The sequence below is a fragment of the Rutidosis leptorrhynchoides genome, chromosome 3 (genome assembly GCF_046630445.1).
Source record: "Rutidosis leptorrhynchoides isolate AG116_Rl617_1_P2 chromosome 3, CSIRO_AGI_Rlap_v1, whole genome shotgun sequence".
Taxonomy (NCBI): Eukaryota; Viridiplantae; Streptophyta; class Magnoliopsida; order Asterales; family Asteraceae; genus Rutidosis; species Rutidosis leptorrhynchoides.
This window is the reverse complement of record NC_092335.1, coordinates 479,802,905-479,818,052: the sequence shown is the minus strand read 5'-3', so window position 1 is coordinate 479,818,052 and position 15,148 is coordinate 479,802,905. Positions and strand designations below refer to the sequence as shown.

At 34.4% G+C, this 15,148-nt stretch overlaps 1 protein-coding gene and 1 non-coding gene across 2 annotated transcripts; both read right to left on the bottom strand.

Annotated features, from left to right (window-relative positions):
• Positions 1-262: 262 nt before the first annotated feature.
• LOC139901699 (secreted RxLR effector protein 161-like) lies at positions 263-1,003 on the bottom strand. The gene has a single exon (XM_071884378.1). It carries the CDS (start codon positions 1,001-1,003, stop codon positions 263-265), a length of 741 nt encoding a protein of 246 aa, XP_071740479.1.
• A 4,508-nt stretch (positions 1,004-5,511) lies between these two features.
• Positions 5,512-5,618, bottom strand: LOC139903305 (small nucleolar RNA R71). Its single transcript, XR_011778134.1, has one exon. It is a non-coding gene; the product is annotated as a small nucleolar RNA R71 (small nucleolar RNA).
• Positions 5,619-15,148: the final 9,530 nt, after the last annotated feature.

Here is a 15,148-nt window from a genome sequence, read left to right as displayed (position 1 = left end):
TTCAATCCCACACCAATAGCAGACTTGTGCACTAAATCCCTTGCTAATCCAGTCAATGGATTGGCGAAATTTTGTTGTGACCTCACATAGTCAACAAAAATTATTCCATTGGCGATCAACTCCCGAATCATGCTATGTCTAACACCTAAGTTTCCATTATACATATGGTTATAAACCTTAGTCAAAGTTGAAGCACTATCACAATGTACACATATAGGATAGATAAGTATTGTCCATATAGGAATCTCATAGATTAAATTCCTTAACCATTCGGCTTAATACTGGCTGCCAACAAAGCTACAAACTCGGATTCCATGGTCAAAGTAGTAATACACGTTTGTTTCTTCAATGCCCATGAAATAACTCCTCCTCCAAGTAGGAATATCCAACTCCTTGTAAAAGAATGATCTTCAACGTTGGTAATCCCACTTGCATCCAAATATCCTTCTATGATAGGAGGAAATCCGGAATATGTGATACCATAATCCATGGTTAGCTTCAAGTACTTGAATACCCTATTAATTGCATACCAATGGTGAGTACCTGGGTTACTTGTGAATCTACTCAATTTTCCCACGGCATAAGCAATATCCGATCTTGTACTTGTGATAGTGTATATTAAATAACCTATTGCTTGAGAGTATTCATGTTGTTTAACCGCCTTGCTTGAATTTGGCAAAAGCTTTAAATTCGGATCGATAGGAGTACTAACCGAAGAACAATTCTCACAATTAAATTTCTTTAATATTTTCTCAATATAGTGAGATTGTGTGATTGTGATACATTTACTATCACGCTTAATCCTAATACCAAGGATTACATCCGTCACCCCCATATCTTTCATTAAGAGCTTTGATGACAAAAATTTCTTGGTTTTATTCACTTGATCTTCGTCGGTGCCAAAGATCAGCATATCATCCACATACAAGCAAATGATCACACCTTTTCTCTTGTGATCAAATTTGTTATACACACACTTGTCCGAATGATTCGATGTATACATGAGACAATACTACATCATCAAACTTTTGACGCCATTGTTTAGGTGTTTGTTTAAGTCTATACAAAGACAATCAATTTACACACCTTTGTCTCTTGTCCAGCATTACAAATCCTTTCGATTGTTTCATATATTCCTCTTCTCCCAAATCACCATTTGAAAAGGCTATTTTCACATCCATTTGGTGGATCACTAGATTATTAGTTGAAGCAAGATCTATCAACAATATAATGGTGGTAATACTTGCAACTGGAGCATAGGTATCAAAATAGTCTATGCCTTCCTTTTTTGTCTAAAGCCTTGGATAATCAATCGTGCCTTAAATTTATCAATCGTTCCATCAACCTTCATCTTACATTTGAAGATCCATTTATTGCCCAATGGTTAGACCCCGGTGGTAAGTCCGCTAACACCCAAGTATTATTTTCCATAATAGAATCCATCTCATCACGAATTGCTTCTTTTTAAAAGGCTACATCACGAGATCTCATAGCTTCATCATAGGTTCTAGGATCTTCCCCTATATTATGACAATAATAGAGTTGAGATTGAACACAATCTCTAGATCCCTTAACAAGATATAGTTGAAAGTTGAAACCATATGATTTAGAAGTTCTAGTTCAACTCCCTCTACGAGGTTCGGGTGGCTCACATGAAATTTCTTCCAATTGAGCTCCTTGGGAGGTACGTGCTATAGGAACCATGTCCTTTGGTCTAGGTATTGACGTAAATGTCGAGTCATTAAATATAACATCTCTAGATTTTATCACGGTATTAACTGAAATAGCATCATTAGGTTCAATGACATAGAATCTATAAGCCTTGGAATGCTCGGCATATCCAATAAATATGCAATCAATACCTTTCTTACCCAATGTTTTCCTTTTGGGTTCCGGTAGTCGCACGACTGCCCGACATCCCCAAACTCACAGGTAATGCAAGTTAGGTCTTTTCTTCTACCAAAGTTCATAAGGGGTTTTCTTTACCTTCTTTTTCAAAACCATATTCAAGTAATAACAAGACGTCAATATGGCTTCACCCTAAAAATCTTCACTCAAATTCGAATAAGACACCATGGAATTAACGATTTCTTTTAGTGTCCTATTCTTTCTTTCAACTACACCATTTTGTTAAGGTGTATAAGGAGTCGTGGTTTGGTAAATTACACATATTGATTGGAAATAAACCGGGTTATAGTATCCACATCTATTGGTACACATGTTTTGATTGATTCATTCTGTTTCAATTCTACTTCCATTTTATAGATTTTAAATTTGTCTAAAGCTTCATCTTTAGCATGCAAAAACATAGCAAAACCTAGATGCATCATCTATAAATGTGACCATATACTTCTTGTTACCCAATGAAGGAGTAGTATGGAAGTCACATAGATCACTATGAATTATTTCTAGTGGCATGGATTTCGATTTATATCTTTAAAAGGTTGTGTAATATATTTAGTCAATATACAAGTTTTGCATTTTTCCAAATTTAGATCAAAACTTGGTATCAAATCTTCCTTGTTCTTTTCATGTAATCTATCTATAATGTACATGTCATAAACGTGCATGTTTCAACCCGAAAACAATAAGAACTAGAACTAATAATACAAGTAGAATTCATGGCATTAGTGATATCGGCTAAAAAGTCACGTTTTCACCCCGGTATTAAGGCCCAAAAACAAGAAAGATTCGAACCTTGTCAGAAAAATACCCATTTCGTCGGTTAGAATTAAAGAACAAGTAATTATGAAGACGGTGCAAAAAGAATCAAGAGAATCAGAGCTAAAACGAAGATTCTAGAGCGAAAACGGTGAAAGACAAGAAATCAAGTTACGATCCATGGAATCAGCAAGCCACGGCTTTCCAAACAAGCTGCCAAATGGCTTGCCAGTATGGTAAACGACCTATCAAACGCCCAGATCAAACAGCCTCATTAAACGGCTTGCCTGATCAAACGGGCCCTGCAAACGGCCTGCCAAACGGCCTGCCAAACGGCCTGCCAGCCGTTTGCAGGGAAAAATCTTGCTTATTTAAAGGGTCTTTGTCATTCATTCCAACACATTCTTCAATTCACTTTTTTCTCTCTCTTGTACAATATTAGTCATACTCTCAAGGCCTTCGACTCCGTGCGGGAAACCTAGTACCCGAAGAAGAACGCTGAAGATTGTATTAGGAGCGGTCTGGAGTCTTGAAGTTGTCACTTTTGTATTCAGAACTCGTTTAATCTACTGGTACTTCTATCCTTTATATTTATATAATGTCTTCTATCATTATGTTCTGTGATATTGTTGCCATGATTAGCGAGTAGTTATCTTTAGTGTATGCTTTGATGTAAGCAGTTATAATGCCGAAATAATGTTATGGTTTGTGTATGCTGTTGAAATGCTTTCAGATTATGCTTTAAACTCAATCGATTTTCCAACTAATATAACGTAGTTATTGGCTATGTTATTGGGAAATCGCGAACCCCGATTCAGAGTACACTATCTGTGTCACCCCTTGATAAGAGAAGTCAATCGGATACAACGTAAGATCGACTGAGGCACACCGATTGTAGTAAGTCTATCGAGCTTTGGATTCCGACTGAGGACTCTTTCATAGTGAAACACCTGACTAGACCCTTAGTACATTGTCGGTCACAGACCATGCTAGTGCAGTCACCAAGCATATAAACTTCGTACATACACGCTGAAGCACAGCGGTTGTTGTAAGCTGTACCTCTGCTAAGTAAGGCCATGGAACCCGGTCAGTGTTGATTAGTACAATGCACCATAATGTGGTCTCAAGTATTGCACCCCGCTTGAGGGATTCTTAGTTAATTAAGGAACTGTTAGTTTAGACACATAAAGGATTGGACCGTTAGGATAACCAAACGTGTTCATGAAAGTCAGCTTGACTTGGCCATGGTGTTCTTTATGGTTGAACTCTTTTTAAGGGCCTAACTATCTTTTAAAACCAATCATTAATGAAAGCATTGAAACACATCACGTCTCTCGGATATGGTAAACCATGTACTCTATTATGCTTAAGATAGTTTAGACCATTGTGGAATGTTAATACGTCACCCAACCGAGTCGTTTAATTGGATGAGCCGTCTGAACGTGTATGCCTGTAGTCAGACTGCACGGGCGTCGGGGGTAAGGGACATTGCTGTCTATTCAAAATCTTCAAGCCTAACGCAGTACCCAGTGACACGTCTTATGACAGGGGTGTTTAGGACCAGTGTAATGAATACTAGGCCTCTGCCCATTATGAGCCAGCATTCCATAATCTCGGCAGAATAATTGATGAAATCATAGTATGCACTCACTTTAACCTTATCTGAATTACGAATTTTATCACATTTACTTTTTCTGTCTTATAAATTAGAAAATCCCAAAATTAAGTAACCACTACTCCGTCTTAACTATCTTAGACTTAAATATAGGTTCGATTCTACTGATATCTCAAAAATACGACTCTAGGTCATAGTTCCCTTACTCATACTAAGGAGTAGTACGATTTAGGCCCCGCTAAATATAAATTTAAAACAGTACCCACCCCTTGGTGGTTGATTCTGGCGTGCTGCGGCCTGACGACACCGCACAAATAAAAACCGTCTGTTTCGGCCATATCAAGGGGGAGTCTAGTTTTTGTCACCGCTGCCGGGGAACTGGTATCAGGAAATACTGCTCTTTATCAAACTCATTCACAAGCATTTAGTGGTGTCTAAGAAAGACAATTATACACGGACTTGGTTGTTGGATTTTCCGAACAGTCGCCAATTATATTGGGACCAAAAGGATCCTGCCTCTCCGTAGTCGGCCTGGCCACTTGGTTTGTTGAATAGTTCGTGTGGAGCTCTGTTATCAAAATATCAGGGAATTAGTAGCCAGAACCAAAAACGTATTCAACCATAGGATAGTTAGTTAATTAAAATTAGATTACCTTAGAATTAGATTACTTTAGAATTAGACTACCTTAGACTAGTTTAGCTTACCTTATAAATTAAGTTATTTGTTAAAAATTAAAAACAAAAAGGCATACCCAGTGTATGACCCAAACCCGATCTAGACCAGGGCCGTTGTTATTCGTACCTGATACAGACACAATAATCTCTAAAGCACGCAAGGAAGCACGAATCAGAAATCGAATGGCGTTACACGTTACTTTAACAAAAAATACCAAACCCTCGATTGAAGGTCGAGGAGGACCAATCAGATTTCCAGAGATTCAAGGACACTCGTTCGAGTTAAAACATCACATCATCCAGCTCATCCTAAATAGCTGTCAGTTTCATGGATTACCGAATGACGATCCTAATTCTCACCTTGATATATTCATATCTCTTTTGAACTCCTACAAAAGCCAGGGATAGGACAAGATATAGTCCGGCTATACTTGTTCCCCTATTCTCTCACTCATCATGCTCAAACCTGGTTCGAAGGACTGGAAAAAGATTCCATCACGTCATGGACAGAGATGGCTACTAAATTCCTAAACAAATATTTTCCTCCTTCAAAGCAAACCAAACTAAAGAATGACATCATTAACTTTAAACAAAGTTATGATGAATCTCTTTACACTGCATGGGAGTGATTCAAAACCCTGCTAAAGAAATGCCCTAATCACCATCTAGAACGGTCACCCCAAATCTGTACCTTCTACAATGGTCTTACGGTAAATCATAGGATGATGATCGATGCAGCAGCTCAAGGGAATTTGATGAACCAAACCGCAAACGAAGCATGGGAATTGCTCGAGAACATGACAATGCATCATCATGACTGGAACAATGTTGAAACAACTTCATCATCTGCCCCACTCTCTGCACTTAACAATCAAACGAAAGCCATCAAATCCCTCACGGATAAGATGGAATCTCTCGCTAAACAACTCGGAGAATTGAAGACGTAGCCGCAGCAGGTCAACCAAGCTCAGGCTTGTGTTAATTGTACCAACCCGCAACATACCAAAGAATATCAAGTTGAGTACGAAAACCCTGATGGTTCACTCTGTTACGTCCAATACCCAGCTCGTCCCCAAAACCCCGGATTCAATCAACAACCTAGGGTTAATCAATTTCAGCGAAGCAATCAACCTTTTCGCTATCGCTATCAACCTTATCCAGCCCAACAATCTCAATTGACCTACAATCAACCACTTCCACTCACTGGTACACGAGTCGAGGAAAATTCTGTAGTGACCCGAATTTTTCCATGTTTATATATATTAAATGAAATTGATATTTATATGATTAAGTGTTTCCAACATCTTAAGCAATCAAACTTGTTAAGACTTGATTAATTGAAAATGGTTTTATATAGACAATTGACCACCCAAGTTGACCGGTGATTCACGAACGTTGAAACTTGTAAAAACTATATGATGTCATATATATGGATATATATATAGTTAACATGGTATTATGATAAGTAAACATATCATTAAGTATATTAACAATGAACTACATATGTAAAAACAAGACTACTAACTTAATGATTTCGAAACGAGACATATATGTAACGATTATCGTTGTAACGACATTTAATTGTATATATATCATATTAAGATATATTAATATATCATAATATCATGATAATGTAATAATTTAACATCTCATTTGATATAATAAACAATGGGTTAACAACACTTAACAGGATCGTTAACCTAAAGGCTTCAAAACAACATTTACATGTAACGACTAACGATGACTTAACGACTCAGTTAAAATGTATATACATGTAGTGTTTTAATATGTATTTATACACTTTTTAAAGACTTCAAGACACTTATCAAAATACTTCTACTTAACAAAAATGCTTACAATTACATCCTCATTCAGTTTCATCAACAATTCTACTCGTATGCACCAGTATTCGTACTCGTACAATACACAGCTTTTAGATGTATGTACTATTGGTATATACACTCCAATGATCAGCTCTTAGCAGCCCATGTGAGTCACCTAACATATGTGGGAACAATCATTTGGAAACTAGCATGAAATATCTCATAAAATTACAAAAATATTAGTAATCATTCATGACTTATTTACATGTAAACAAAATTACACATCCTTTATATCTAATCCATATACCAACGACCAAAAACACCTACAAACACTTTCATTCATCAATTTTCTTCATCAAATTGATCTCTCTCAAGTTCTATCTTCAAGTTCTAAGTGTTCTTCATAAATTTTATAAGTTCTAGTTTCATAAAATCAAGAATACTTCCAAGTTTGCTAGCTTACTTCCAATCTTGTAAAGTGATCATCCAACCTCATGAAATCTTTCCTATTTACAGTAAGATATCTTTCTAATACAAGGTAATACTCATATTCAAACTTTGATTCAATTTCTATAACTCTAACAATCTTATTTCGAGTGGAAATCTTACTTGAACTTGTTTTCGTGTCATGATTCTGCTTCAAGAACTTTCAAGCCATCCAAGGATCCTTTGAAGCTAGATATATTTTTCTCATTTCCAGTGGGTTTATCTACAAAACCTGAGGTAGTAATGATGTTCATAACATCATTTGATTCATATATATAAAACTACCTTATTCAAAGGCTTAATCTTGTAATCACTAGAACATAGTTTAGTTAATTATAAACCTGTTCGCAAACAAAAATTAATCCTTCTAACTTGACTTTTAAAATCAACTAAACACATGTTCTATATCTATATGATATGCTAACTTAATGATTTAAAACCTGAAAACACGAAAAACACCGTAAAACTGGATATACGCCGTCGTAGTAACACCGCGGGCTGTTTTGGGTTAGTTAATTAAAAACTATGATAAACTTTGATTTAAAAGTTGTTCTTCTGGGAAAATGATTTTCCTTATGAACATGAAAATATATCCAAAAAAATCATGATTAAACTCAAAATGGAAGTATGTTTTCCAAAATGGTCATCTAGACGTTGTTCTTTCAACTAAAATGACTACCTTTACAAAAACGACTTGTAACCTGTATTTACAACTATAAACTTATACTTTTTCTGTATAGATTCATAAACTTAAGTTCAATATGAAACCATAGCAATTGGATTCACTCAAAACAGATTTAAAACGAAGAAGTTATGGGTAAAACAAGATTGGATATTTTTACTTGTTGTAGCTACGTGAAAATTGGTAACAAATCTATACAAATCATATCCTAGCTAACTTATATTGTATTATACATGTATTCTAATATATTATGTAATATTGGGATACCATAGACACGTATGCAAATGTTTTGACATATAATATCGACCCATCTATATATATTATTTGGAACAACCATAGACACTCTATATGCAGTAATGTTAGAGTTAGCTATACAGGGTTGAGGTTGATTCCAAAAATATATATACTTTGAGTTGTGATCTAGTCTGAGACGTGTATATACACTGGGTCATGGATTGGGTCAAGATAATATATATAAATTTATTTCTGTACATCTAACTATGGACAACTAGTTGTAGGTTACTAACGAGGACAGCTGACTGAAAATATTTAAAACATTAAAACGTATTAAAAAATATTGTAAATATATTTTGAACATACTTTGATATATATGTACATATTTGTTATAGGTTCGTGAATCGACTAGTGGCCAAGTCTTACTTCCTGACGAAGTAAAAATCTGTGAAAGTGAGTTATAGTCCCACTTTTAAAATCTAATATTTTGGGATGAGAATACATGCAGCTTTATAAATGTTTTACAAAATAGATACAAGTAAGCAAAACTACATTCTATGGTTGGATTATTAAACCGAATATCGCCCTTCAAGTCTGGTAGCCTAAGAATTAGGGAAATGGCCCCTAATTGACGCGAATCCTAAAGATAGATCTATTGGGCTTAACAACCCCCATTCAGTTTATGGATGGTTTAGTACTTCGAGATTATTATACAGACGAGAGGTTCTATTTTGGGGATATTCTATGCGTTAAGTTAACATCGGTTACCAGGTGTTCAACATATGAATGATTTTTATCTCTATGCAGTTTGCGAAATGTTGATAATAGATGTGTTATAAAAATGAAATCTTGTGGTCTATTATTATGATTTAATAATATGTAGGTTAAACCTATAACTCACCAACAATTTTGTTGTCGTTTTAAGCATGTTTATTCTCAGGTGATTATTAAGAGCTTCCGCTGTTGCATACTAAATTAAGGACAAGATTTGGAGTCCATGCTTGTATAATATTGTATAAAAACTGCATTCGAAGACTTATGTTGATGTGTAATATTATTGTAAACCATTATGTAATGGTCGTCTGAAAAACGCTATATTTTAGATTATCATTATTTGATAATCGTTGTAATATTTTAAAGGTTATGGTTTGTTTTAAAATCAAATGCAGTCTTTGAAAAACGTCTCATATAGAGGTCAAAACCTCGCGACGAAAACAATTAATATGGAACGTTTATAATCAATATGAACGGGACATTTCAGTTGGTATCCGAGCGTTGGTCTTAGAGAACCAGAAATTTGCATTAGTGTGTCTTATCAAGTTTGTTAGGATACATTAGTGAGTCTGGACTTCGACCGTTTTTTCTTTAAAAACGATTGCTTAACACTTTTGTTGGAAATTATATATTATTAACATATAAATATTATGTGATATATTAACCTCTTAATGTGTTTGATATTGTGTGATAGATGTCTACCACTAGTACAAATCCCATCGACTCACCTAATAATAATGAAGAGTCGAATATAATTTGGGAAGATTCACAAATTCCCGAAGAGGAACCGGAAGAAGAGGAACCGGAAGAAGAGGAATCAGAAGAGGAGGAACCAGAAGAAGAAGAGGTTCCGGAAGAAGAAATATTGATACCTAGAGTAAATCGATTAAATAAAAGAAAATCCTCAACCAACGGACCAAAGTTAATAATGGTCAATGGTGTTTCCGCCGAGGAAGCAAAATATTGGGAAGATTATCAATTTTCCGATGAATCGGATCCCGATGAGGATTCCGATGATGTTATAGAAATTACCTCGACCCAATTTAATAAAGCGAAAGAAAATAATAAGGGAAAAGGTATAAAAATAGAGAAACCCGATTCCAACCCCGATGAACTTTATATGTATCGGCAACATCCGTATTTCCTAAAATGTAACAATGACCTGGGAACCTCTAAACCACCAGGTTTTTCTAAACCATTATGGAAAACGACAGCTCGTATTAAGGGAGCATCATATATCCCTAGGAAATTAGCAAAACGAACCAAGTTCGAAGAAGAAGAAATGAGTGAGTCGGATTAAAGAGTTGTAATCATGTTGTGTAATATATGTAATATAGTGTGCTTGTACTTTTATGTTCTATGTAAAAATTGCTTGTATTGTTTGTTAATTATCTTTTACGAATCTAATCCTTGTCTATTTTACAGTATAAAAACAAAATGGACGTTAAGGGTAGACAACCGAATATTTTAGAAGACCTACCAGAGGATATGATTGAGGAAATCTTGTCTAGAGTCGGTCAGAATTCATCATCACATTTAGTTATGGCGAAATTAACTTGTCAAACATTTGAAAGACTTTCCAGAAATGCCTTAGTTTATAAAAGGCTTTCCTTTGATAGGTGGGGTATATCACATTGGAGAGACCGTAAGTTATGCCGTGTTTTCTTTAAAGCGTTAAATGCGGGGAACCTAAATGCAATTTTACGCTACGGGTTAAGAACCTATTTTGACTCAACATATCCCAACATAGGATTTCGTGAGTTAGAAAGAGCTTCTAACATGCAACATAAAGAAGCATGTTATGCTTACGGGTTAATAATTCTCGCTTATCATCAAATTGAGAAAAAGAACATTGGGTTGCAACTTTTAAATAAAACATTCCCACAAGTGATGGACTCAGTAGTTGAGATGAGAAACAAGGTTTTTAGATTATTACGGGGTTGTTGGACATTACGAAACCCTCGTCCTTTTGACGACATTACAACATGCTGTCTTGTCAACGGTCACAACGGTTATGTTCCACAAGACCAAGGATGGGAAGTAGTCATAGTAAAACCAGAATGCATGACTTGTTTCTGGACGTATGAATTACGTGTCTTTATTGCCTTTGTTGAACGAATTGCGTATTTGATGATGTAGCATGAGGGTACGAAATAGTATTATTTTTAATACAAAATACTACAAAATATGACACAAGTTTTATTAATTTACGGATGGGATATACCTAAACCTTGCTACAACACTATAGGCAGTGTACCTAATCGTAGAGTAGTGTAGTTTTTAGTAAGTCCGGTTCGTTCCACAGGGAGCTGGTGATACTTACTATATTTTTAACTATATTTATACAAAATATATATAATTATATAAGTAGTAATATTATTATAAAAGGGGGGTTTTACCGTTTAATGACCGGTTTGTCGATTCTATATTTTAAGCGTAAAGATAAATGACGATAATTAAAGTGCGTAAAATAATGACAATAAATAAAATGACAGTAAATAAAATTGCGAGTAATAAAATGACAGTAAATAAAGATACGATGAGAAATATAATAAAAGAATTATGCTTATTTAAACTTCCGTAATCATGATGTTTGACGTGTTGATTTTAATTTATTACCATGGGTTAATTGTCCTTTGTCCTGGTTTATTTGATACATCTATCTGGTTTTTTGTCCATAATAGTCCATCGGTCATAAATATAAAGTGCGAGTATCCTCGTCAAATTACCCTTATACCCGAAGTCAAATATTCCAACTGATTAAGGATTTAAACTGTGACGCAGTTATCACTTCTGTCAACAATTACACCAGTTATCACTGTATGTAATCCACCCCTGTTTTAATTAGTTTATGAATATTAATTCATCCACTTGATCAGAATGAATAATCAATTACCCAACCCAATTGATTAATTAAATGATTATAACAGATTCCATATGAACATCACTAAATAGGACAACCATAATCATTATTAATTATTAGGTTAATTAATTTGAAGATAGGTTCGACAGACTCCAATGAGTTGTCACTCAATTAGACAATACCCCCCATCTATTAATAGTCAATAGTTCAATTTCCACAAGCGTCGGTCTTTTGCCCAAACCTTAATTATGGTACAAAGCCCAATTACCCAATTTTAGTAATTAGCCCAACATCATGATTACTTCGTTTTAAATAAGCATAATAATAACTTAGCTACGAGACATTAATGTAAAAAGGTTGAACATAACTTACAATGATTAAAAATAGCGTAGCGTTACACGGACAGAATTTCGACTTACACACTCAAACGATCTCTATCATAAATCTTATTATTATCATAATTTAAAATTAAAATTAAGATTATTGTTATATCTGATTACATTAACATTATGATAGAGAATTATAGATATAAATTATAGATATTGATATTGATAGATAGAAAAATAAGAAAAAGATAGAAAAAATATCGAAAAGGGTCTCTCTACTTTGATCGTAAATCATCGATCTTATAGGCGAAATTAGAATTGAAATTTTCATTTACGACCCCTGAACTATGCTCAATTAACAACTTTTTATTATTTAATATTATTCTTATTATGAATTATTTAAATATTATATTTTATTCTTGTGCATAGTTGACTCGTAATTTTTACACCGTTGCGTCGAGCGTTGAGAGTTGGTTCATGTCCTGGTTCCGGATTTTCGAACGTCCTTTCGTACAATTTAATATCTTGTACTTTGCGTTTTGTAACTTGTACTCTTGTCATTTTTAGACGTTCTTCATCAATAATTTGAACCTTTTTAATTGTATCTTGTACTTTTGAGCTTTTTGGACCTTTTTGTCTTCAATTTGTCGAATCTGCCTTTTGTCTTCGCACTTATTTAATATAAACGAATATCACTTGAAAATGGAACAATTGCAACTAAAATCTTGTCTTTCTTGGGGGATAATGCTATGAAATATATGTTCCTTTTTAGCCTTATCAATATCCCCACACTTGAGCGTTGCTTGTCCTCAAGCAATATAGTCTTGAAATACTAGAATCACTTCTTTATTCTTCACACTTTGTACATCAGTGATTTTGATATGGCGGTATGAACAATGGTAGTAACGATATGGTTTACAGTCCCACATGACTATAAAAATTTAGATCCATTAAGGAAATTGGATCTTTATGAAAACATTTGATCTTTTGAAAATTCATTCTAGCTTTTACCCTAGATAAGTTTTCTGATTTGATCCATCATCGGTGTTGCAAAATATATTTGTGGATCAATATTTTGGCTAAAACTTTTAGGTTCGTGTAATCCACTGCTATCCCGGTATCGGAAAGCACACATCCAGTTTACTTGTTCCGTATATTACCTTTCGGTAAACTACCGTCCGGTTGTAAAGGAAAGCGATGAACAAGAAACTGTTAAGGCAATGTCCCGTGACATGCAGATGATTATGGTCTTATTAACGTGTCAGATGCTAGAACTATCCTTGGTAGGAGCGATAGTAAAGATCATCCTATGATTTTTCGGTCTGGCACAAGGTCCTGTCTCCGACCATGCTATGCAACCACCGTTCTTACGGTTGACACCCGATTTAGTTCAGGTGATCTAATGAATTCCAGGTGAATTCCTAGGATTTTACGTTCAATTGTAATGAACGCATTGAAAATGGATTTTCAGAAAACAAATCGGTTTGCAATTTTGATCAAAATATTTTCTCGTTCAAGCTCGAGTTTAGATATCATTGAATTCCATGAGTTTGAATTCTCAATCTTTAAGGTCAATCTCTAGGATTGAGTATCATCAGTCTTAAAAGCTGATTTTTAATCTTTAAGGAGATTATCCTTTTCTGGGGATCTGATTCATTAGTCTTATCAAGCTAATTTGCACGGTGCCTCCCCATTGTACGAGATAAATCCTTCTCATGGTTAGGATAAATCTGACCACTTGGCGACCCTGTTTGATGCTGAGGTCCGTGAATTTCCTGCTGATTTTAGAGATGACTTTTCTAGATTTTTCGTCAACCTACAGCTGGTCTGGACGACAACTTCATGACCTAAATCAAGAAGCGCGTGTCTTTTTCGGAAGACTTTACTTCCTTTTAATGATGGAATTGATTCATCGTGTAGATCCATCTTTCTTTCAAAAGTATTATAGTAAATCGGGTAAAACTGATTAGTATCATCCAAAACAAAAGTACCTGCAATAATCTTGTACAAAAATATGTGATAGATAGTTTTTAATTGAATAACTTGGTACATTCTCCCCACACTTAGTTTCTTTCTTTGCCTTTTTATTCTCCTTTATTCCATTTTAAATGAATTCAAGCATTTTAGGTTGTTTCTCAATTTATGTCTTTTTCGAGGTAACGATAATTTCGGTATTATCACCTAGTTTTCACCGTTCATAAATATATATAAACATGATTTTAAATTCATTTAGTTGAAAATTTTTTCAAATTTTCACAAAATTTGGCAAATAGACTAAGTGCAAACCCGAGAGAATTTATAACCCTTCCCCACACTTGAGATCATGCAATGCCCTCATTTGCATGAAATCAGACTATAATTATAAATTCATGAGGGTGATTAGTGTAGAAAAGTGATTAAAAATACCCAGTTTGTAAGCATATTATTTTACATCACATTTGATATTTTGCTTCTTGTCGTCAAAATCAGTAGCTATTGCTGAACTTAATGTTAGTCTTTGAAAGTGTGTTGTTCTACCCTGTTTTGTACATAATATAAAATACAAACATATATATACATATTTTTGAAGTTGGGTATATAACCCCACGTTCAAAAATTTATAAAACATAGTATTTTTTTTTTGGCATACTTTAAATCAATAAAATTAAAAATAATGATAACAAAATTTTTCGTCCCGCCCTCGGGTAAAGCAATTTCGGTTCAACTACCTAATCTTCAACTCACGACGAATTTTAGAAATCATTTTTTTACTTAATGAAATAAAGTAAATTTTGTTTTTAAATTCACACAAAACTTAAATTTAAAAAGCATATTAATTTCATTTAAAACCTACAAAATAAAAAAAAAATCAGAATGGGGGGAGAAAACTAGTTCTTTAGTGTCTGCTAGCGGAAAAGACCAATCGAATTCCATTCTCGGAACTACACGAGAACAGAACAAATAACTTTAGACAGCATTATCTTTTTAGAACATTCGAATCTCCCCACACTTAGGTAGCTGTGGTGTTGA